Source organism: Actinia tenebrosa, unplaced genomic scaffold, assembly GCF_029948245.1.
Source record: "Actinia tenebrosa isolate PJP-AT-01 unplaced genomic scaffold, QUT_ActTen_1.0 PGA_scaffold7__59_contigs__length_16204524, whole genome shotgun sequence".
Lineage (NCBI taxonomy): Eukaryota > Metazoa > Cnidaria > Anthozoa > Actiniaria > Actiniidae > Actinia > Actinia tenebrosa.
This window is the reverse complement of record NW_028292584.1, coordinates 3170836-3192304: the sequence shown is the minus strand read 5'-3', so window position 1 is coordinate 3192304 and position 21469 is coordinate 3170836. Positions and strand designations below refer to the sequence as shown.

Genomic DNA, 21469 nt, shown 5'->3' with positions numbered 1-21469 from the left:
CCAAGTAGTCCACTGAGCTTGTGGTTTTCAAAGGTTATCTGATACTGAATCGGCAAATTTTCACGTTTCCAACCTTGTTTTGAAGAAACAATGCCAAAAACAAATTAATTGGACATTTTAAAACAAAAACTAATTAGGGTAGGTTTTTAGTGCATAAGTAGGGTAAAAATTTTAACTACTTTTCTTGACTTTGAAATGGCTTCCTTTTTCAAACAATCAAAAAATGAGGAAATCCAAAACTTCCAATCAGAGTGCTTGGATATGGAAGCCATTTCAATGCTACCCGCTTCACTTGAACACAATATTTTTTCCAGTAAAGAAAACTTCAACTTCCTTTACTTACAACAAATAAATGAGTAAATAAATAAATAAATAGGCAAGACACAGGTAGTTTACAGCAATAGCTTACTCAAAATGTAGAGTTCAACAAGCCTCTGTTTCCGTATTTTCCTTTAGGTTGAAGTAAGCCCTTGAAAAGGTTTAACTTCGCGCGTAACCTTTTATTATTTTTGTAGCAAAAAGTCTACAAGTAATCGAGCGTTCAGTAAGCAATGATAAGTGTTTACTACTCGTTTAATTAAAACTATAAAGTTTGGATTAATTTTCTGGAAAAGTTAGTGACTTCGAAATACACTATACTACGGTAGTATTTGCTTTCTCTCCTGGCCAGCAAACAGAAAAAAATACAGGAACTAAAATGGCAATCCAGTGAAGCGCTATACAATGGAGTCGTTTTCTCACGAAAAAGTTTCGAAGTTATATTGCTACAGAAGCAAATCTTGGTTAGGACTGTTTCCGAGTTATAATGGCTTTTAGCCAAAACCGGCTCCAGTTCAAAGAAATACTTTGATCAAGTCTGCCAAAATTCGTCCCGTTTTTAGGATATCTGAGACTTAGTTTACTCTGCAACTGATTCAAGATTACGAATTGACGCATTTGAAAGGATTTTTTTTGCAACGTTTTCGTAAAATTTATATTATTTTGGTCTAAAAACAATACATTTTTTTTACAAATGGCCTTTTTGATCAAACTCTTGGAAATATTTGGATACGAATTATGTTAAAAAGTTCTAAAGTTTTAGTTCTGTTCAATATTTTGCTGGCTGGTTTTTAATTGAGTCATAAAAAATTTAGTCTATAAAAATCAAAACAAATCAAAATCTAACGGACAAAGCCATAATAAAATAATCGGAGATTAGTAAGATGTGATGTGATCTGGAATGTGCCACGGCGGGAACACTGGCAAAACAATCCATAAAAATACAGTAAATTAATGACTCGTTCAGTAAATTCTAATGAAACAACTGAGGTACTTTAGTATTAAGTCAATAACATTGTAAACATGCAGAATTCCAGCATTAAAAAGCATTTAACGCAACAAAAGTACTGAAAAAACGTGGGAAAACCAGCTACAAAGGTTCCCACGGTTTTGTGGAGCAAAAAGAGCAAAATTTTCGAAAAATGAGCAAATATTGACTTAATAACTTAAAGTCAATTAAGATAAAACAATTGCTTTATTTGAAAGAATTTACTAAGTACAATTCCTTGTACCTCATTCAACCTGGTGATTTTTTAGTTCAAAGAAGTTAGTAGAAAGTAGAGTAAGAAGCACTAGAATAGAGTTTTAAATGTGAAATACAGTTTATAGTAGAGATTTTATTCTTTAAGCCACTTTAATGGGCAAAATAGTTACAATTCCAAGCTACATTTGAGTGAGTATAGTTTGTTTTGAGGTTCTTATCCTTTCGACAAACATTAAACACAGAGAAAGGACGCCAATATATTCCTCTGAAAGCCTTGTCAACAAGGATGACACTTACCGTGGGAAAGTTTGGAAGTAACTAAGCATCATTAGTGCATAAAAGAGTCCTTCATGTGAAGTATTTTTGTCAAAATTAGAAAGAGAGTAAATTTATCACAAGTGCAGGCTTGTCATTGTGAGCTATACACCAACAGACGTGAATAGACTCATGCGTAAATTAGCGCGATGCCACAACAGTGCATCAGTAACGCCATATCATTTTCAGTTCTACTTGTAAACTTCCGACGGTGCAGTAGAGTCGGCGAAATTGTTTGCTTTCTTTTGTAGCTAAATGAGAAGGGTAACAGAAACAGAACCTCAGGGTTTCATAACAAGAGTGTACTGGCGAGAGAGTGAGGGGGGTGGGTCACTCCCTCTTCCTAAAACTCATGTCACAATTCTTATTTCTCGTTTTTTGATACGAAGAGTAAAATGCGAGAGGGTGATTATATTTTTTGCATGTGGAGGATACAAAGAAAGCTATGCACAATCATCGGGGTGTTTTATTTTATTTTTTTCATTTATTTTTTTATTTTTTAATGGCGAAGTAGCCTCTCTACTTTAGTCTCGGTACACCGCCATGAATTGAAAAAGGAAATAAGAAGAAAACACGAACACCGTGCAAGAAAGTTAGTTGCTACATGCTGACGTTTCGAACGTTCGTCCTTTGTCGGAGTGAAAGAGAAGGTGTTTAGTTTTGGATGTATTTTCCAGATCATTTGAGAAATCTGGAATTTGCCAATGAATGTTCGAGTGGAATTTGCCAGTTGATTTTCGAAATGAATCAGCCAGTGAATGTTCAATGTTGGAGGAATCTGCCAATGAGAGTTCAATAGTAGTGTAGCATTGAATACAACATAGTGAATGGGTAAAAAGAAAAAGTAAAAGAAAAACTATAAAAATTGAAAACAGAATGATAACCACGGATAAAGCAAGGAAACCGCGGCCTGGGAAACAACTAAAGCAGAAAGCATGTCAAACATGGAACCATAAATAGAAAAGGAAGAAAGGAAGCTGGGAAGGAAAGAAAAAGCATCAACTTATGGACAATATAACAATCAGACAATCAATCAGATTACAAGCAAACAATTAATCATTCTTGTAACAGACAGACAGACAGACAGACAGACAGACAGACAGACAGACAGACAAAACAAATGAACAGCGAACAAACAAACAAACAAAAGGAAGCAAACAAACGAGTCATGAAACCTTTAAAAAACGTCAAAACGAAGTCAGTCGGCCAGATAGCCTAATAAATGTTTTACGACTAATAAAGCAAACAACAACAAAAAACAACGAACAAAATAAACAAACAAGCGAGAAGTAACGGCTTAAAGAAGCATAAGGCCCTGGCTAAACGAGGAAACATGTTTACCGCGCGCATGTTTCCTCGATGTTTCCCAGTTTAGCCACATGCTAAACATTGCTGCGTGCAACGAATTTCGCTTCCAAGAAGCAAAACATATGTTTTTGCAGTGCGACAGAATCATTTCATGCTTCCAAGACGCATGGAAACATTGTTTACAGTTTTGTCACTTTAGGAAACATTTAGGCCAAATGTTTCCTCGTTTAGCCAGGGCCTTAAAAAAATACCACAAGTTCTGGAATGTGTGGGCTTATCCTCACTTTTGAAATAGAAAATAAAAGCAGAACTTAAAATAACAAAACAAGCAATTCCGGGATTCGACCCGGTCCAATCTAGAACTGAAGTTTATTATGGCATTTTTTAAGAAGAGTTTAGCGTATAAAAAAAGAGAGTCACCCAAATCTGTCTTAGCTCGCAACAAGACTTAGATAACCTGAAGCATAATCATAAGGCAGACTTGGGAAGCATGGTTAGTGTTACTGGGAATGTGAACGATCCGGCTATCGATAATCTTGAAGCTCAAAAATGTAAGAACACTTAAAAGAAGACAAAGATGATGATGATTAGGAATTAATTTGACCACGGAGAGAGCCGAATGGATATTATCAAAGACAAGGGTGATGATAGACTTGAGGGAGGAAAAACAGACCATTCAAGGATTCCAGAAAAAAAAAAAAAATTAACGAAAACCGGTACTCCTTTACGATTTAAATAGTCCATGGGTTTGCTATGCAGTACCTTGAAATTTTATTTCTAACCAATATTTTAAAAACATTTCAAGTGTATATCAACAAACGAGTTGCATTTTAACAAGAAATGTTTAGGGTTTTTCGTTTTTCGACTGAAATTCTGAGAGAGTTTGAAACGAAAAAATCTCGTTCTCCATAGTTTTCAAACCGCGAAGATTATTGTAGAGTTTAAAATAACCAAATCTATTCAAAAGCCCATTTGGGGACTGAATTCCTGAGCGAATAAAATCTCTAAGGATCAAGGAATGTACGGCTTTAAGTCCCGTTTATCCCCAGCATGCGTGCAACTTATCTGGAAGATTCCGTAGACTTCGCTATTTGAAATATTAGATGACATATTATCGACTTCTCTAGCTACGATTGAAGCAGCAATGCAGCTAATTTGACGAACAAGTTTTGTACGTTAACAAGTCTTGATGAATTGATCTCAAATTAACCACTATTTACTTTACTAATTGCCTACTTGGGAGTTTAAGAGTTTCAAAACAAAATGTAACGTTATGAAAACAAATCTTTATCGACGATAAAGCACCCTGCTGCTCGCTCAGCGACCCTGGAGAATACTGCGTTGTGTCAGAATTATCGGATACTAACCATCGCCTGAGGCGATTTTCAACCAGCCCCGTTCACGCGATGAAAAGAAAGAATTGCGAGGCCCGACCCGCCCTTTTGAGAGGATTTTCTCAGTGATTAATCTGTCAGTGAGGTGCTGAGTGAAAATCATGCTCTATCAGAACAGGAAGTGTGATTGAGGTAAAAGATGGGCCGAATATGAGGGTTAAATTTATCAAACCACATTCACGTTTTTTGGCAAGATAAAGACTCATGGATAAGCCCCTTTCTTTCACAGCTATGCTGAATGTAAAATCTAACTGGATAATATAATTTAATGAATATCACAAATTCTATCACTTCAAAAAGGTGATTTTTTCGTATTTCCTTATTAGGTGCGCATACCAAGATAACCGAATTAGAAAGAGTGTATGCTTGTTAATTCAACTGTACTTGGTCTAATTCTTAGGGAATAACTTCCATTCGTACCTATTTATAATCAGTACGAAATCCGTCCCGTCCGTTATTTGTAAGAGCTAGTGGTTCTAAATTTCAATTTCATAACGCGCGAAAGTATTACAGCACCTACTTCAACATTCACGATTGTTACACGATACTTCACGTATCGTTCACGATGATGACACGATACTATCATATCACGATTATTGCACTATTACACTACTACTAACTAACTACTACAATACGAAGAGATAACTAACTAAAAACTAGAGTGATTGCCATATGACCGTGAAAGAATAGGCAAACTAATAGTTAGTAGTAGACTCTAAACCAATGATTTTCTTTTGTTCTTTATCAACTATTACAAACTAAATGGTCTATTTTCTTTCACGGTCATATGGCAATCACTCTAGTGTGAGCTGCGTCGGTGTTTCTAATGAAACAGTAATGATGAAAAGGTAAATTATACACCGTGAAAAGATGAAAAAACTCACTGACGTTTCGGACGCTAGTCCTTCGTCACGTGACAGGTCACATGACCATTCAAACGAACCTGCGGCAAATGTCTTTGCCATAGCGCATTTTTTTATGTATGACATTTCTCATATGGTCGACATTATGGAAAAAATTAGATATTTTGTTTTGCCATAAAGTTTGTAGCCGACGTTTACTGTTAAGTTCTAAATGGTAAAATTTAATGAATAATTGTAAAACTACGTCATTCTGGCTACGAAAAAAAAGGGCTAATGTACGTAAGCATAAATTAATATTCATAGCATGAAAAGTTTATTTATGATAAAAATATTAAATTTTGTTTACTTACTTGTTGTTTATTGAGGTCGTGAAGAACTGATGAGCAGAAACTGTTTCATACGACAACCAAAATAATAGAGATCTAGAGTATCAAGGGGTCCTTCGGCAAAGCTGCAAGATGAGTGAAAGATTTAAAATCAGACAAAGCCAGCATTAAGTCAAAACCGGCAACTTTTCTGCTCTTAAACTAACACAGATACCTCTTTTATGAATAATTCTAATAAATAGCTTGTATAACAACAACATTTAAGACTCCAGCCTCGTGAAAATATGAGCAAACATTCAGTTTGAAGAAAACTTTGAAGCGCAATGAACAGGTGTCTATGGGATCCCTGTGGTTTACCAGTTTTCTCTGGGTTATGCATGCAACAGGAAACCCAAGCTGCCAAATACGAACAAATAACAATCATATGTTTAATGTGCCATGATATGGACACGAAAAACATGAAATTTTCTTGAATATTCATGTCTGATCTTCATGTCTAATTAAAAAGACTGGTCTTTGTTCTTCATCCAACATTTGACTTCACTCTCAAAGTTTTGTTTTCCGGTTTTTTCGCCGTTACGATGCGTCGAATAGTTTTTCTCACTTTAGGATTTGTTGTTTTAGCATCGAGCTCAAGTGAAGAAGATGTTTATTCTAATATTGAATTTCCACCAAAGTTTAAACCATCTACGGACCCAAGACAACCAGCTGGTCATCTAAAACCTTTTGGTTACCAAAGACCGCCAAATGGCCCAGTCATTGAGTACGACAAGCCGCTTCGACCAGAAAAGTTCTGGGAAGACCATGTTAGTAAAAACCTTCCTCTTGTATTTAGAGGAGGTATCTCCGAGTCACCTGCATTGACTAAGTGGACTGACTCTTATATTAAGGAAAAATATGGTGATTTAGATGTGTTAATTGAAAAGAAGAAGGAGAATCGTACTCATGGGATGACGAGCAGAATGCTTCTTGGAGATTTTATTGATCAGTACAGAAAGAAAGATATTTATGTTGTTACTGTTATGCCCGACCCCATGCGAGAAGAGGTTCAGGTATAGGTATATTTTAAATAATTTTTAATGATCTTCATCAGACCTGTGTTCCTTATATTGAACGTTGAACTTCAAAGGAACTCAATGATCATATATATAAAAAATTAATTAATAAATCACTTTTATTTAAGTGTCTAGTCGTTCTAGCGCTTTCGCACTAACTGGGGACACTTTTCGCTCACACGCACTACCACTACAACTCACATGTTGATTTTTACGGAGGGAGGAAACCGGAGAACCCGGAGAAAACCCTCGTAGCATAGGAGAGAACAACACAACAAACAAATTAAATTCACATGTGGCAAATTTAGTCCTTTAACCGACTTGGCCATTTAATATCCACTACATAATAATGAGTTTCAACGCGATTTGGGGGTAGAACTGGTAGAAGAGATGCCCTCCTACTCAAGCCAAGTATACCGAGCGTTTATATGGAAAGAAGTCGGCTAGGCGAGTTAGAGTGTTAACATGGGGAAAAGTTGTCTCAGGTACCACGGTCCCCAGCCACCCTCTTTCACAAAGAGGGTAACACTACCCTACCCTCCTACACTACTCAAGCTAACTATACCGAGCGTTTACATGGAAAGAAGTCGGCTAGGTGAGTTGAAGTGTTTACATGGGCAAAAGTTGTCCCGGGTAGCAGCGTCAGCCTCTTTTGCAAAGAGGTAACCCTACCAGTAGGGTGGCCCTTTTAGCCGAAGGAAAGTAAAATATCTCATGTAAACGGTCAAGATGAAGTTACAAAGAAAATAGGGAAAAGTTAGCTATGCTAACAGGGACAAGTTTTCTCCATGTGTAGAGCGATGGTACTTTATCCATGAAATAAAAACAAAATAGTTATTAACTAATAGTCGCAATTTAGTGGATATTTAGTCTATATCACTCAAGTGAATCAATTTATACATGAATACGCAGGAGACATCAAAAACACAAGAAACATGTTATTCATTTGTTCATCAATACTTTGACTTTCAATGACTAACATGTTTCTTGTATATTCGAGACTAATAATAGACTGTATCTAAGCAACCAAACAATGTGTGTGTGGAGAAAGGGTATGCAGGGCGGGGCAGAGCAAGCAGGGGTTACAATTTTCTAAATTATGATTAAGAAAAGGTATATTGACAGATATTGTAGAGGCAGTACAGATTTTAGCAAAGAAAAAAAAGGAAAAATAATAATAAATAAATGAATTGATAAATAAATGAAATAAAGAACAGTTAAAAGAATGTAACATGAATCAAATGAAAGAATGAGAAATATTGACTTTGAACATTTAATATATTTAGGTGGTTTCAAGTCTGTTGTGCGGCACATTTGTGGACTATCTTCATGAGACAAACTTCTGGATGGGATCAGGGGGGACACGGTCTGTCATTCATTACGACGCTGATCATAACATCCATTGCATGGTGGCAGGAAGAAAAGACTTCATAATGATCAACCAAAAGTATAGAAAAGAACTAAAACTTACAAAGGTAAATATCCAGAAATATTTCAGGCATAGCAGTAGTGCACTCAGGTTTGACATGCAGGGTAAAGTTTTTTGTTAGGTCTTTTCCTTAAGTTGAGCATTTTTCTCCTGATTCTCTGGCTTTTGGCCCACCATTAACCTAAAAAAGCTAAATTTAAATTTGAGTGAGTTCAAAGCCATGCCCTGACTTAAATTAGCCCAGAGATTGTTTCAGAGTTTGATCTGTGAGTTGTCTCAGGATACTTGTAGGGTAGATAATAGGGATAGATTATTTATTTATTTTGGTTAAATATTTTTTATCTTTATTTTATTTTTTGCCATTCAGTTCCCACAATTTGGTTCAGGTTTTTCAATGGTTGACCCTGATGTCATTAACCTTGACTTTTATCCTGACATGCCCAATGTTGAATGGACATATGCAACAATCAATGCAGGAGATTGCATTTTCCTCCCTTCAGGTGAGTATATCAGCACCCGGGGTCATTCATTAAAAGCAAAAATAGACTTTTTTCTGTTGTAATTATCCATGATTACAGACTAAACAACTCAGGGTTAGCCTCATTTCAGTGTCTAACTATTTCCAAATACCAACAAATGCACAACTTGAACAACACAAATGCACTTGACTTTGAAATTCCACAGACCTTTACTGGACCCCATAAATATTTTTACACAAAATCAAGGCTACCCCCTGGGGGGACTCCAATTGGATAAGGGTGGGGATACTCGTCATACCTTTAAGGGTACCTCTTAGGGAGTCACAAATCTAAAACAACTACCGGAGAATAAGCTAGTACATGTTTGGGTGTTTTTGAGGCAATAAGATACCCGAGATTATATGATGACAGTCAGAATAATTGGTAGTTGTAATTCAGGATATTAAATTCAGTTCAGTATCTGACTTCTGTCACTTAGATCATAGATAAAATTGGTACCTTTAAGAGATAAAAATCATTAGTTGCAATGCCCAAGCAGACAGGACTCAGGTACCTTTTAGGAGTCATTTTCAAAATTTCTGACAAGCATCCACGCCTGGGGAGGGGGGGCTAACCCTGAGCAACAGGGTTTCTCTGCTTAAGAAGCCATGAGCTCTGGTTGGTTTTAATGTCAGCAATAACATCTGTATAGGCTGTGTAATTATTTATTACTCTGTTGTCCAATTGCAGGCTATATCCACCAAGTACGCTCATATGCACGCAGTATCTCAGCAACCATGCTCTTTACGGCATCTATCAATAATACATTTGAACCTGTAGGATGTGAGAAGGCCACCTTTGAATATACACCAATGAGTAAAGTTAAAGTACATTATACATATAAGAAGGGTGACAGGCTCATAGCAATGGGATTCATGGGGCTGGAGAAGTTCAGAAAGGTGATCATCAATTTTATGAACGAAAGAAAAATCGATAAACTAACTGCACCAGCTTTTGAAGAAATGATAGAAGAAGCATTCCCATTAGATGAACATGACAAGCAAACGTTGCAACGTAATCCACAAAAGCTGTTCAAAACCTATCTTGACCGTGAAGGGAAGGGCTACCTGACAGTGGAAGACGTCAAGAAGATACCACAAGAGGATCTGAAGATAGTGGCACTCAACAGTGAATCATCACATGGGCCAGCAGCTGGTGATCCTGATGACTATGGACTGGCTAGTAAAAAACGACAAGATGATGATAAAGAACTGGATGGTGGTGCAGGAGAAGATATGGAAGGAGAGGGAGATGGAACTGAAAGTGAAGATGAAGATAAAGAAAATGAAAATGAAGAGGAAGAAAGGGAAAGAGATGAATTATAAAACTTGTGCACAATTTGGCATGTCATGTTTGTTTTTTCCTTACGCCACTTTTAATAATGTGCTTTCTTTAGACTCCCACCTCCAGCTGCACACAAGCCTACTGAATTTGAATAATCACTGTATAAAAATGTATTCCCCCCCCCTCTTCTAGATGCATAAATATTTGTGGCCTACCCTCTATTCGCCCCCACTCCCCCTTTGAATAATGACAGGAGAAAAATACAAAATATCATTGCAGTCCCTTGATAACTCAATTTGCCATTTTATTTTATCAACACAATGCCATCTTCTGCTTCTCACATTCTAGAGATATGAACAGGAAGTGTAGATATGAATTACTAAATTTAAATAAACATAAAATAATTCATTTCTGTGAAAGAAACATGCTATGTCCCATAAATAAACCCTTAAATGTGTTCTCAAGAATATCTTTATATTAAATAAAAAGACACCCTTCAAAATTCAGTTGTTCAGCAGAAATGCTGATGTTAAATAAATCCCTAATACAAGATGCTACTATGCATTGGGATTAGCTTTCATCAAGGCTACATCAGCTTCAACCATTTCTTTCACAAGATCCTAAAAATAAAATAAAAACGACTTTTTTCATATACATTACAAAACACTATGTGAACACAAATACATAATAATTATGGTCATGCGTCTTTGTATGAGAAGGTATGAGATGGTAGGGTGTCAGTGGGTTGATGGTAGGGTGTCAGTGGGTTGATGGTAGGGTGTCAGTGGGTTGTTGGTAAGGTGTCAGTGGATTGTTGGTAGGGTGTCAGTGGGTTGTTAGTAGGGTGTCAGTGGGTTGTTGGTAGGGTGTCAGTGGGTTATTGGTGGGTGTCAGTAGGTTGTTGGTAAGGTGTCAGTGGGTTGTTGGTAGGGTGTTAGTGGGTTGTTGGTAGGGGGTCAGTGGGTTGTTGGTAGGGTGTCAGTGGTTTGATGGTAGGGTTTCAGTGGGTTGATGTTAGGGTGTCAGTGTGTTGGTAGGATGTCAGTGGATTGGTAGGGTGTCAGTAGGTTGTTGGTAGGGTGTCAGTGGGTTGTTGGTAGGGTGTCAGTGGGTTGTTGGTAGGGTGTCAGTGGGTTGTTGGAAGGGTGTCAGTGGGTTGTTGGAAGGGTGTCAGTGGGTTGTTGGAAGGGTGTCAGTGGGTTGTTGGTAGGGTGTCAGTGGGTTGTTAGGATGTCAGTGGGTTGTTGGTAGGGTGTCAGTGGGTTGTTGGTAGGGTGTCAGTGGGTTGTTGGTAGGGTGTCAGTGGGTTGTTAGTAGGGTGTCAGTGGGTTGTTGGTAGGGTTTCAGTGGGTTGATGTTAGGGTGTCAGTGTGTTGGTAGGATGTCAGTGGATTATTGGTAGGGTGTCAGTGGGTTATTGGTGGGTGTCAGTAGGTTGTTGGTAAGGTGTCAGTGGGTTGTTGGTAAGGTGTCAGTGGGTTGTTGGTAGGGGGTCAGTGGGTTGTTGGTAGGGTGTCAGTGGTTTGATGGTAGGGTTTCAGTGGGTTGATGTTAGGGTGTCAGTGTGTTGGTAGGATGTCAGTGGATTATTGGTAGGGTGTCAGTAGGTTGTTGGTAGGGTGTCAGTGGGTTGTTGGTAGGGTGTCAGTGGGTTGTTGGTAGGGTGTCAGTGGGTTGTTGGTAGGGTGTCATTGGGTTTTTGGTAACTAGTGTGTCAGTTGGTAGGTTGTGGGTTAAAGTATAATCAAGTATAGTTTGTGTTTCTATACTTTATATATTACAGCAATAAAGTCCAGCCTATAAACAAGCCTGAAAAGCATACATCTTTGAGAATTGACAATCTTGCTCTACTGTATGTCAGACTTACCTCAAACTTAGTCTTCCTTTTCCATCCAAGAATTTTCTCCGCTTTGACTGCAGAACCAAGCAGAAGTTCCTATTTTTTTGAAAAAGTGAAATATAGATTACATTGCAGTTTATTTTCCTGCCCAGATGACTTCAAATGCAGCACACTGTCTGCCACTTTAGCATCAGGTGGTAAAGGGAATAAAAAATACAACAGTAAATTTCTGATTCAGGAAGCCAAAAACCTGTGGTATCTATCTGGGTAGCACCACAAAAACACTCTAGCTAATTGATGCAAAAGGATTATTGCAGATATGTATAACGTATACAGATTGTAATAATAATGAGAATCAGATTAAGGGTTCCACTTACTACTTCAGCAGGTCTGTAGTATTTAGGATCAACACGAACCAGAACTTTCCCAGTCTTTTTGTCCTTGCCGATCTCAGTATCGCCTTCGCCCTCCCACCTTGTGATAAAAAAGATATGAAAAAACTTTCACTGTAATGCTAACAAAAATGGAAGCGCAACCAGAAAAATCTTCATTTTTTTGGGGGGGTGGGGGAAGAGGTGGAAAGGAGTAGGAAGATTTGCCCAGTGTCCTTTGCTAAAGTTCTAGCATCCTTCCCATGAGAACAGTGACACAAATAAACTACTTCAATGATACGGCAGCCATCTTGTCTGGGGGCAACACAAAACAAAGATGATGGAAAATATATAGAGTTTCGTGTGTTTGTCTTTCTTTTATGGGTAAAGGTCATCGATGTGCTGTCTCAATTCATCTTTTGTTGTATTCTCTTGTGGTGAGCTGTTGATATCAATCGACATCATTACTGTAACAAAGCTTTATTTGCCCCCTGGACTCCCCATAATGCATTGTGATCCAAAATGTTCGCCATATTGTCAAAGTAGTCCATTAGAACTCCACTTTGAGCTATGCATATATACAGTACATGTGTCTAGAATGCTTACTCTATTTCTACACCAACGTGGTGAAAGGACTTCTCTACAAATTCCCGTACACTGTGCATTTCTCCTGTTGCAATCACAAAATCATCAGGTTTATCCTGTTGCAACATCATCCACATTGCCTAGGATGAACAGGACAATAACAAAAAGAACGTCATTAGAGTATTGTAGAAAAAATTGGAAAAATTCAGATTATTTCTTAATTCTTAATATCTACTAGCTATGGGGCTCTAAACAATTCCAGACGAAGTTTTCCAAGACAAAGAAAGGGTGACATTTCTTAGTTAATAAAGATCCCTATCTCTTTTGGTTAGTCGCCGATCATGATGACCAGCCAAAATTAGCTTTAAGCTCAGTGATACCCCGTTTCTGGCTCAATGTTACTGGTCAAATGACCAGCAAGGCAAAGATTTGACTGGACAAGTTCAAATTCTGGCGAAACAATGCCCAATGGCCGGCTGTTATTCTTGGCCCTAGAGAATGATCTGATTGCTTGTCATAATGTTAGAAGTAGGAAGATAGGAATGAAACTCAATGATGAGAAAAAGAAAAAGTGGAAAATTTGTTAAACATACCTCTACATAGTCTCGAGCATGTCCCCAATCTCTCTTGGCATCTAAATTTCCTAATCTCAACTGTAGGATAGCATGAATAAATACTTCTTAAATCTTCCATGATGGGTTACATACATTTTGTTTGATTTTCCTTATCAACATCATCAACATCATCGCCATCATTTTTTACGAATATCATTAAATTCCATCATTATCCAGTTCACTCATTAATAACATTCCTTTGAATCATTTGCTCAATAATTATTGTCACCCACACATCATACTCACATCTTTTTGAAGTCCTAGATGTATCTTGGCCACAGCACGAGTAATTTTACGTGTGACAAATGTTTCACCTGTTGGAAGATAGTTTAAAAATACAAAAAGTTAGATTCAAAACAGACACATAACATACCATCACTAAAATCATCTAAGGTAGGGAGCTTTGGTGGCACAATGTTAGCACTCCTGGTTTTGGTCCTGGGGGGTACTCTTGCCCGTTTAGGGTAGGCATGTGCCGCTGAGCACCCTGAACCCTGACCCTGTTCCAGAGTAAAATTGCTGAAATTCATACCCTGTTCCAGAGCAAGATCGCTGAAAATCATAACCTGTTCCAGTGTTGCGAAAATGGATACCCTGTTCCAGAGAGGAGAGAGCGTGATTTCATATACTCTGTCAAAAACCTGGCTCTTTACATTGTGGACTGTGAATCCCTTGTGGCTCGGATGATTACTTTACTCCAATAAAAAAGGGGTCATAAAAGAACCACTGAGAATGCAACAAAACCCTGGCCGTGACCACTCTCAGTGCCGGCGATTGAGACCAGCTTGCAGTATAGTACCAAACCTACTGGTGAATGAGGCTACACAAAAAGTGCATCACAACCAGTAACCAGTAAGTATAGTACCGAACCTACTGGTGAATGAGGACACACAAAAAGTGCATTACAACCAGTAAGCCCGGCCAACAGCATGGAATAGGTGAGTGCTGGAAATGCAGAAAGCGGAAAGCAGGGGAAAGCTTAAGTCACTCTTTCTTTTCATTTCTTTGAAATATTTTACTTAAAATCTATGGCAGTTATTGTAGGTGTCTGTACTTTGTATCCATTTTACACTGTATTTAACTGTTAGTGTTACTTGTATGGCTTAAAACATGGAAAACATACCCCTCCTTGGACTTTCATGATTGAACAGAATTCCATTACAGCAAAACATGTCATAAGCTTCACGATAGTTGACCACAATCCAGTAGGCATAGAGTTTGGCAGCACCTAAACAAGAAACAGACTCTTGGTTTGAGTGGGTTTGGTAGGGAGGTATGGTGGGGCAAAGCAAATTGGTGTGAGGTAAGGTGGTGCGGTGTGGGGTGCGATGGGGTGAAGTTAAGGTGGGGTGGTTTGGGGTGAAATGGAATAAATACACAAAGTATTTAGTTAGACTATTATTATTAATGTTTTGAGCATTTCAGACCATGTGTCATTCCCTAGAGTAACATTTCTTTGTTTAATGGTTTGGCATGAGAAGAAACATGAATAATGACACAAATCAAATGAAGAATCGTAATCTGAAGAGAATGACACATGGTCTGAAATAGGAAAACATAACGGCCAAGGTAAAGAGGTCTATTAGCTACTTCTACCATACCATATGGAGATCTTGGATGAAATGGAGTTGTTTCTGTTTGAGGGATTTCTTTAACCTTTCCATACAGTTCACTTGTAGATGCCTGAAACAGAAATCATAGAGCTTAGTGAGCTGAATCTAAGGTACTACCTTTCTCCTTGCTATTGAAACAAGAACTTATGCAAGATTACTGAACAATGTTGCATGCATTCGAACAACATGCCAAATGAACTAAACTTGTGCAACCAATATACATATCTCCATGGTGATTGTTGGCAAGCTCATTGAAATTGCTAAGCTTAGTGGATACATTTTTGTCCTACAATCCATTGAAAACATCAAAGATTAGAATTAATATATCATATGTTTGATTACAACCACAAACCAGCTCAAGGTTTCAAGGTATTGTTTAACTATTCGCACAAGCCATTGGTCAGGTTTATTGTTAACGTGACCACAGGGAGCCCAATTTAGAGAAAAATGTTAGTCAAAATACAATATAGGAAAACTAAGTTGCAACAAATTAACCACAAAACATGATGTAAACTAAATATAATTACCTGGTAAAATTTGACAGACTTTTCCAATCCACAAGTTTTGATGGCATCCAGAAGACGTAGAGTACCAACGGCATCAACATCAGCAGTGTATTCAGCTAATTCAAAGGATACCTACAAATTATCATAAAAGTGCTGGTTTTTTAATCAAAATTCTCTCAAGAATTGAAATTTCAAAAATGAAAATATTTCTTTTTTTATACATTTTAACCAAGATAAAAAAAAGAAGCCAATATTTCTAAAGTAATAGGATGTTGTCTGGGTAATTTAAGGGGGCAGCAGTCAGCAATGTTTCCAAGCAACACATAGGTGGGCTATCAAACAAGGGGGGGGGGGGGGGGGGCAATACAACCCATATTTTGCAATTCTTGGGAAGGGCTAACCAAAGTGATCATTTTAAGGGGGTTTAACAAGTTTTGTTACTAGGTTACCACTGTTGCTAGGGGCATTTTATGTGTTCCATTTTTGGACCCTGTTTTGCATTTTTCCATTGTTCAAAGATCAAGAAAGAAGAAAGAAGAATACACAGAAAAATAAACAAGACTACTACAAGAGAAAGATCTTACTCTACATATTCTACATTCTTATTTTTCTAGAAAGGAAAGAAAACAAAAAAGATGGAAGCTGTCATTACCTTAACATGACTTTGTGCTCCAAGGTTATATATTTCATCAGGCTGAACCTAAGACAACATCAAACGGCACAAAGAACATGAAATGGTGTTTAAATACTCAAGATTGCGTATTAAACACAAGATTTTTTAAAATGTAAAACGTTTGGGTTAGTGTCCAAAAAATGTATTTGCCACTTTTTTTTATTATATGAGCTCAATAGTTTTTTATTTCATATTGTGCAGTTCCAGAAACTATCTATATCCCCCCCCCCCCCCCCCCTCATGAAAGAATGTTTTAAAAGACCCCCCTAACCCAGAAATTCAAATTTTCTTCCACATACAAATTTTGTAATTTGGTTCTTTTTCTGAACCCCCCTACCCCTCGGAAATTCCAAATTCCTCTGTGGGGGGGGGGGGGGGTATGGATAATTTTTGGAACTACTTATTTTATAAAGGATTTGTGAGGGAAAATATACTAACAATATGTACACATCTCGCAGGGCCTTCCCATGATAGTGAAGCTTTAATAACATGATCCTTTTATTAGAGCCTTGTGAGCTACCCATTGGAATTTTAATTTTTCACTGAAACCAGTCAAGATGTAAAAGGTGCCGTTTGATTAATGTTAGCTGAAGGCAACAAAAAACAAATTTCAGCATGCACCTTTGCATAATATTGAAAGCTGCTATAATCCTTTTTATCCTTCTAACAGCATTATTTCTCCATGGTTGCTAAATAACAGAAATCTGGTCTTTTGATCAACTCTCGTCAAATGAACTAAAACCTAATATTCACTTAATTTATTATTTTCAATCACTCACTCAATAATTCCTTCATCCATTCTCTATCTATTCATCAGTCCATCTGTCTAATCATTAGGCCCCTTGTTCATTATAAAAACATGGTAGGACTATACTAAATTGCATGCATTAATCTCACCTGTGAAACAATCTTCACTAGATTTGTGCTGTCTGTAAGATCTCCATAATGGGTTTTCATAGCTGTGATGAAAATAATTCAAATATGATAAGATAACCTCTATTAAAGGATCTCTTCCTGATTTCAAAGCTCTTTTAAGATAAATAAGAATGGCCCCTTCTGTTCTTTTTGATATCTCTTTTCGTTGCCGAGATATTCAATATAGAATTCACGAAATAATGACGTCAACCCAGGATCCTCGTAAAAAGTCAAATCATCAAATAGAGAATATCTTTGTGAGAATTAGCTCAAAATGACTGAAACTTTTGATGGACATGTGCACTATAACCACCAAAAGTTTCATGGTGAATCATGAGAAAAGATCATGGATATACTTGCAAAGCCACTTTTCATTTGGCTGTGAATTTCAAATTGCTTTTTTATGGAATTTACAAGCATAAGAGATGGTTAGTATGAGATGTAGGCACTGAGGGTTAAGGGTGGTTATTGCCAGGGTTTCTTTATTAGTGGTTCTTATATGTCCCACCCATATTGGTTAATAATGATAGAGTTTGGAGAGACAGGACCACCATTTAAAGTGTTCATCCGAGCCACTTGAAAGTTTAACCATTTGTAGATATATAATAATTATGAAGGTAGCGCTTTCTCCTCAGTTATTTTAAGACCCTGAGTGTTGGTTCAGCCAGGACTTGAACAACAACCTCCAGCACAAAAGTCAGATGCTCAATCAACTAAGCAAACTAGCTTGCGGTTTAAGAATAATACTTACCTCCTCCCATGTGAGAATGTTTATCTGCATACAAATGTTCTATTCTTCCTGTGTTGAAGGAACTAGAACGTCTTATAATCCCATGCACCTAAAAACCAATATGACTTCAATTATAGTTATTACGATATTATGAAGATTTTCAGTCTTAGATTCACAGGACCAAAGTTCATCCAAAACTAGTCATAAGAGTACTAAAATGTGTACATTATAAGTAAGAGTTGGTCATACCTCATAACCTTTGTTTAATAAAAATTCAGCAAGATATGAACCATCCTGTAGACAAATAATGTAGCAAAGGCATTTAGTTACAAGATAACATGAAGAAAGAGCTTTTTTAACATGACAGAGAGGGACGTACCAATATATATATAATGTGTAGTTCCAGAAATTATCCAAACCCCCCCCTCCCCCCACAGAGGAATTTGGAATTTCCGAGGGGGGGTTGAGTTGTCAAATACTGTAAATTTGCACATCAGTCATACAATATCTTACATTGCCTATTGACTCAATTTTCACAATCATTTCCTCAGTTGTTTCCACTTTCTTGCGGCTTAAGATTCTTCCTTATAAAATTATATGTTCTTCATCCTTACCAGCGCCATTTTGAATATGATCTCATTGGACCGCCGCTGACATGTCACCACCTCTTACAGCTGACTTAAAACTTCCTATAGCATTTCTGAAGTGACCGAACAAATGCCAAGTATTCAAAATACACCTCTTCGGAAATACCGACATTTTTCAGTACTTGTATTTTCTCTTTCCGCTAAGAAACAAACAAGTCCTACTTTGATAAAGTTACCAAATGAGTACCAGCGTGTCGTTTTTATCCTAATTATTTAAAATCACCCTTTTCACACTTCATCAAATAGAGCTAAGCCATATCCATGATATAAGTTAGATTTTACAAAAATATAACAATAACATATTTACAGTATAAAATATTTATGCTTATTTGTGGGCTTTTTGCGCGCATAATTTTAAGACAACAATAACGTTAAAACAGATCATTGAGATCCAGAACATGAGCAGCTTCAGCCTAGCTAAGGATTGAGGCCCCCGTGGCAATGTGTCAGTGATTTGAATCCACAGACATTGGCAGGAGATTTATTTAACTTTGAAAACTCACTTTACAAAATGTGTAAGAAGCTAGTGTCACCAACACAACTTAAAATCCATCATCAAAATAAATTTAATAACACAATGTTTTTAGGAATAAAAATAGATAAAAAAGTCTAACGCAGCCTGTTCTAGCAACTTCAATTTACTTTTAAAATCTTTGAAATATCGGAAAAACTGTTTAAGCTTTACATGATGTATTGTCTACTTTTCCATTTTGCTTGGCATAGAATATGAAATTTTTAAATAAGCCAACGTTCGTGACACTTCATACTAGTAACACTGACTGACAACTGCCGGCAAACTAATACGAAAATCCTCGACATTTGTAGTCCATCGAATCCAAAATATCCAAACTTTATTCTCATATGTTAAGCAAACCTGAAATACTCTGTTAGGATTCAATTTGTTGGATATTTGAATAATTTTTGTGACAAAGGATACTCATTATCTTATACTATTTTCCATATATACTACGGATTTCACCGAACTGTGGCGACCCCTGTACCACACCCTTATTCGTCTACTGATACACCTACTTTTATCACTGTCTCAGATCTAGCACATTGCCAGTAAGGTATTCACTGTAATACATTAAACAAAAGTAGGCATGTCAGTAGACGAATTAGGGTGTGGTAGTGAAATAAATTTTTGGCGTGTTGCCACAGTTTGGTGAGATCCATAGTATCATTCTTACCAGAAATGTAAAGAATCTTAGAATTATAATGAAATCTTGATACTGACCATGATAAACAATACAATACAATACAATACAATGCAATTTTATTTGGCACCTTATACTAATAGTACATGAGTGTTTGATTCCAAATATATTATAGGTATATATATATACTATGTATTAGGTAATTTTCTTAATTCATTTTCACGTATCAGCATACATTGATGAATGTATGCTGATATGGCTCTTTGTAGAGACGCTGATTTTGAATTGATTAAGAACATAAAACGACTGTCAGCGCTCATATTGTTGAAATTAATGCTGGTGTTTTTTTCTATGAACTCTCTTAAGTCGTTGAACATGAACGCACATGAATTGCATTTTCTCATCGCTTTTTGGGGCATTGTCAGTGTAACTGGAATTTACTAGGGGTGGGGGGGCATACCCTATCGATGTGGAAATTCCAGGGGGTAGGGGGTATCTTCAAATACCCCAAATATGGAATTTCTGGGGGTAGGGGGGGTCTTAAAAGAATTCCTCCGTGGGGGGGGGGGGGGGTATGGATAATTTCTGGAACTACACAATGGGTAAATTTGTCTCGTTTTCAGAATAATTATGGGAATGAACTCAAAATATATGATTTATATACTTAAATTGTATGTAGTACAAATGTGTACAAAATTGCTACTTAATGAGCTAATGTTTAGTTAAAAGCTTTTTTCTATTAAAAGAAAATTTCTACCAGTTGACACTTTGGTTGCTACATGTGACCAACAGCACATAAGCTTAAATTACCATTGACACGTGTAAACTATCATAAAACTAAATAGCTTGCTGACAGACACGAGATGACATTATTTAGACAAGAATTAACATATTAATCCGCCTTTTTTCCTTTCTTAATAAATAGACGAAAAAATGATTCTCATCTAACTCAAGACAAAAAACATTCCCACTATAATTATCAAAACGATAAACTCAACCTAAACTCAAATCTTTATATCGAAATTTATAGGGAAACTTTACGGAGTAAGTTGAAACCTAACTTACTAAAAAACCTGGATTATTGTATAAAGATCTATAAAGCATTTGGATATAAATGCCTTAATTGATGATGCAGAATTAACTCTTGAGACTGCGAATGTTGGATACAATGAGAAAGCCCGGAGGGGATCGTCAACGAAACGAAACTTCATCGAAGCAAAAAGTGTCAAATAAACTTCAAATAAACTTCAACCTACCTGGCCAGTTATTCCAGTGATTAAAGCAACTTTCTTTTCTTTCTTCTGTGAGCTAGCCATTGATCTAATATAAGGTACAAGGTACATATCAAATAATCAAGGGTATAATCAGGTTCTAAAAACTAAAGAAAAGACGGTAGAAGTTTGAATGAGGTGTTGTCGAGTTGGCAGCAGAAATGAACCAGGCGTTACTTGCCAACCCGAGTGGACACTGGGATATCATTTGAACATAAATTAATTTCTCGATTTTCGATTTTTTTAAATCCCCACCCCCCCCCCCCCCCCCTCCCCGTAGTTCAAAAGAATCGTAATTAGATATTTAGGAATAAATTCTTAGTTTTACTCGTGATTTTTAAAAAATATCTTAGGATCAAATTTTCAAATTTGATTATTTAAGAACTATTTCGGAAGCTCAAATCACTTGATTTAGATTTTCTACCCCAAAGAAGCTCAAATCCAATAAAAAATCTTGGAAATCCAGCTTTCCTTGACTGTTTATCAGAAAGCCCGCCAAAAGCCTTATCACTGGATCAATACAAAAGGACGAG

General features: G+C 36.9%; 2 protein-coding genes across 2 annotated transcripts; one reads left to right on the top strand and one right to left on the bottom strand.

Annotated features, from left to right (window-relative positions):
- Nucleotides 1-6158: 6158 nt before the first annotated feature.
- On the top strand, nucleotides 6159-10422 carry LOC116294560 (uncharacterized). The gene is made up of 4 exons (XM_031702186.2): nucleotides 6159-6780; nucleotides 8070-8258; nucleotides 8580-8712; nucleotides 9421-10422. The coding sequence occupies exons 1-4, from the start codon at nucleotides 6310-6312 to the stop codon at nucleotides 10053-10055; spliced, it is 1428 nt and encodes a 475-aa protein (XP_031558046.1). The 5' UTR covers nucleotides 6159-6309; the 3' UTR covers nucleotides 10056-10422.
- Nucleotides 10302-21093, bottom strand: LOC116294561 (GDP-mannose 4,6 dehydratase). The gene is made up of 14 exons (XM_031702187.2): nucleotides 20922-21093; nucleotides 18111-18155; nucleotides 17883-17970; nucleotides 17114-17175; nucleotides 16196-16243; nucleotides 15565-15675; nucleotides 15026-15107; nucleotides 14548-14652; nucleotides 13671-13738; nucleotides 13404-13463; nucleotides 12832-12950; nucleotides 12232-12328; nucleotides 11882-11950; nucleotides 10302-10634 (listed from the first exon to the last, which is right to left on the bottom strand). Exons 1-14 carry the CDS (start codon nucleotides 21006-21008, stop codon nucleotides 10572-10574), a joined length of 1104 nt encoding a protein of 367 aa, XP_031558047.2. The 5' UTR covers nucleotides 21009-21093; the 3' UTR covers nucleotides 10302-10571.
- Nucleotides 21094-21469: the final 376 nt, after the last annotated feature.